The 3,633-nt window shown below is 52.8% G+C and overlaps 1 protein-coding gene across 1 annotated transcript in view; it reads left to right on the plus strand.

Moving 5' to 3' along the window:
• LOC144240662 (nuclear RNA export factor 2-like) overlaps positions 1-3,633 on the plus strand; it is a 56,738-nt gene that overhangs the window by 51,026 nt on the left and 2,079 nt on the right. Inside the window, exons 12-20 of the mRNA XM_077775040.1 lie at positions 743-779; positions 1,186-1,254; positions 1,340-1,395; positions 1,536-1,643; positions 1,764-1,822; positions 1,933-2,048; positions 2,141-2,183; positions 2,759-2,831; positions 3,387-3,569. Of these exons, the coding sequence (XP_077631166.1) occupies positions 743-779; positions 1,186-1,254; positions 1,340-1,395; positions 1,536-1,643; positions 1,764-1,822; positions 1,933-2,048; positions 2,141-2,183; positions 2,759-2,831; positions 3,387-3,569 (744 nt within the window). The remainder of the gene's footprint in view (positions 1-742; positions 780-1,185; positions 1,255-1,339; positions 1,396-1,535; positions 1,644-1,763; positions 1,823-1,932; positions 2,049-2,140; positions 2,184-2,758; positions 2,832-3,386; positions 3,570-3,633) is intronic.

Consider the following 3,633-nt stretch of genomic DNA (forward strand, 5'->3'; position numbering starts at 1 on the left):
AGACCTTCTGGGGCAGGTCTCCTGCCCCTGTGGCTGTGTCATTCCCCATGCCCAGCTCAGGCTAAGTTCACACAGGTGACAAAGTTTCAACCACATTCCAGTGGGCCCCCAGCCCAACACCTGCGTGTTTTCCATTCCTACCTCAGCTGCCAGGGCCAGCCAGGGCAGATGAAGGAAAAGGCTGCAGCCAGGGAACCATTCCCCCCTTCTTCTCTCTTCCTCCCTGGCCCCCACCACCATAGTAGAGCTTTCCCCCCCCCTTTCCCTTTGCTTTGCTCTCTCTTCCTCCTTTGTCTCTACTCCCCTTTGTCTCTCTCTCCCCTCCCTTCCTACCTTCGCCCTCTCTTCTGTCTTCATCCCCCCCCTCCCTCCCTGCCACCTGGGTCTTGCCTCACTCACCTCCCTGCCTCAGCATCTCGGGCCATCCCCGGAGGTGTCACGGTCCTGCAGAATTCTGGGCCCCTAGTGAGGTAGCAGAGCCCTGGGATCCCACCCCATCCCCTATTTTCTCTGGAGCCTTCAGTAGGGACCTGGATGAAGGAAGGGAGGCAGGGAGGGGAAGGCAGCCCTGGACTCTGGACTCCAAATGTTGCTTCTTGGGTCACTGAAGAAGGGAGTGAGGGTAGTCCAGGTGGGAGCTACCTAGTGGAAAAGAGGGAGGAGAGATAGGGGAGAAGGGAAGGAGGGAGGCTTTGCAGCCTTGACCTATCAGTAACCTCTTTCTATTTTGGGTTTTGGACAGTGCCATCAAGGATTCTTTTCCTAAGTTGTTACGTCTGGTAAGTGCCTGCATTCATCACTGTCTTTTACTAACATTGATCATCTCCACACCTGCCCTCAAGCCCTTTGGGTCTTGCCTAGATTGCATATTTGTGCCAGACCCTTACTCGCTTTAGGAGACCAGGACTCCTATAAAAGACAGGAGTATAGTCTCTCGAAAAATGTCCGTGCATGCGCACACGCGCGCGTGCAACACACACACACACACACACACACGTTGCATATAATAATAGAGACTTCCAGGACCTCATGACGAAGACACCCACTATAATCTTGTCTGTAATTTCCAATGCCCCTTCATAGCTGACCTCTGACCCTCACCCTCTCTTGGGCTCATCTTCTCAAACCTGATCATCCAGGGCCACCCCCTGGACTCCATTGCTGACTTCCTCTTCCCTTCTTCAGGATGGACAGGAGTTATCCCCACCAGTTACCGTTGATATTGACACACCCTACTTAATAAAGCCCTGCAAGGTGAAGGAAAATGATCAAATGGCATCTGGAGTATTGCAAGGGAGGCTTTATCAGCCACAAAGTCTCAAAAGTCTTTTGATTCCAGGAAAGCTACAAAGGATCTGAGACACTGAAGAGTCTAGTCTTGCAATTCCTGCAGGAGTAAGCACACCTGGGAATCTAAGGGAGGGGAGGCCTAGGATAGGTGAGGCCACCCAAGCTGAGGACTGCTGACTGGGTATTCAATATCTCATTTGGGGTCCATACCACAGAGACAGACTGTCCTTATTACTCCCCCACAGGTACTACTTGACCTACGACTCTGGAGACCGCCAGGGTCTCCTCAGTGCTTACCATCATGAGGCCTGCTTCTCCCTGACCATTCCCTTCAACCCCAAGGACCTAGCCCCGTGAGTAGCAAAGCTCAGATTCTGCTTCTGGGCCATGCGGACACCCAGCGGACACAGGGCAGCTCCTAGAAACACTCACACTGGCCAGACCATCACCTCCCGTCCCTCTTTCTCTCCTAGAAGCAGCTTGTGTGAGTACTCCAAGGAAAGCAGGAATATAAAGAAGCTCAAGGACCCCTGTGCGTGTGTGATGGGGAAGATTAGGCAGGGAAAGGGGATGTGAAGGAGTAATTATAGGGCCCAGGGTGTGGCAACCCCTGACCTTCGCTTGCTTCTCCTCACCCCATAGACCTGTGGGTTCAGCTGCTGAAGCACACAAAACGTGACATCGTGTGCGCCCTTGGTGTGCTTCCCAAAACTCAGCATGACCTCAGCTCCTTTGTGGTGGACATGTGGTTCCAGACGGTGAGCCCCTGCTTCCTCCCAAGGGCAGCCCTAGAAAGCCACTGGTGGGTAGCAAGTTTAGGTGACTTAGCACCTGGGTTCTTCCCTTTTAGGAGATGATGCTCTGCTTCTCTGTCAATGGTGTTTTCAAAGAAGGTGAGTTTGTGTAGAGCCCCTTTTCAGATGCCCCACTGCTCCCTCCCCCATGGCTGGGCTCCCTCTGATAACTCTCTCACCTTCCCTGATCCCTTTCCTTCCCTTCCTATTCCTGTGGTGTTCTCCCGCCTCCACTCTGCCCCCAAGCCATCCTGGTCTGAGCTGGGTCTATGCCTGTCTGCCCCACACAACTTTGGCACTAGCGACTCAGTCTGTGGAGTTTGATGGCTGTCATCCCAGATTCTTACTCTGAGAACTACTTAGGGTGGTTACTTAACCTCTAAGTTTCCTTGTTTGCAAAATGGGGCTAATAATACCCACCTCTTGGGCAGCTGCAAAAAATGAATCAAGTGAACTTGTGAAGTGGTTGCCACAGCACCTGTCACATAGTAGGGGCCCTATCACTGGAAGCAGATTGCTCCAACTGTTGCCATCTCCATACCAGACACCAAGGCTCCCAATGAACAATTGTCCCCCTCAGCATGAGTATCAAGTCAGACCCTGACTGGGGAAAACTGTGTGAGCATGTGAAACATGTGCGACTCTAAGAGGGGTATTGCTGTTTGTTGTTGAAGTGGAAGGAAGATCTCAGGGTTCTGTTCGTGCCTTCACTCGGACCTTCATTGTTACCCCTGCCAGCAATTCCAGGTGAGTGCTGTGTTGTAGGTGGGAATGCCCGTCCCAGCCCAGCCCCAGGGGTGTGGGAGTGTGGGAGTGTGGTGGTGTAGACATCTTGGTTTTCTCAGTATTGTGGAAAGCCAACAGGTAGATCCAAGGAACAGTCTAGTCTGGTGGTTAAGAGCATGGGCTCTGGAGTCAGAGCACTGGGTTCTCTTCCTGACCCCCACATTCGCTAGGTGTGTATGACCTTGGTTAAGTCACATGACTTCTCTGACTCATTGTCTTCCTTGGAAAATGGGGATTAGGCTGTCCACCCCCTTGGGCTACTGTAAGGGATAAATGTGAGTGTAAACTCATCCCTGGGCTGCAGGGTAAGTACAGATCTAGTGAGGCTGGTAGACAGTCTCTGCAAAGGTGGTCTCTGTGGGTGGGGTAGAGGTACCAGCCAAGGAATCCGGAGGACAGGCACAGTAGGGATGTGGAAGGTACCGGGTTGCTGAGTGGCAGTGGGGGGTGGGATCGTTGTTAGGGATGTGGAGTTGTACATCCACCCAGTTGCCCAAAAGCCCATTTTCCCTCCAGTATATGCATCGTGAATGATGAGCTGTTTGTGAGAGATGCCACCCCCAGTGAGACTCAGAGTGCATTCTCCATCCAAGTGCCTACACCCATCTCCAGCTCCATGTCCACCCTCTCCCAGGAGCAGCAGGAAATGGTGCAGTCTTTCTCCACTCAGTCTGGGATGAAACTCGAGTGGTCTCAGAAGTGAGTGTTGGGTGTGCATGGGAATAAGGGTGGGCTGGACAGTGACCTGGGGGAGGGGTCTAGT

This window comes from Crocuta crocuta, unplaced genomic scaffold, assembly GCF_008692635.1.
Source record: "Crocuta crocuta isolate KB4526 unplaced genomic scaffold, BGI_CrCroc_1.0 scaffold913, whole genome shotgun sequence".
Lineage (NCBI taxonomy): Eukaryota > Metazoa > Chordata > Mammalia > Carnivora > Hyaenidae > Crocuta > Crocuta crocuta.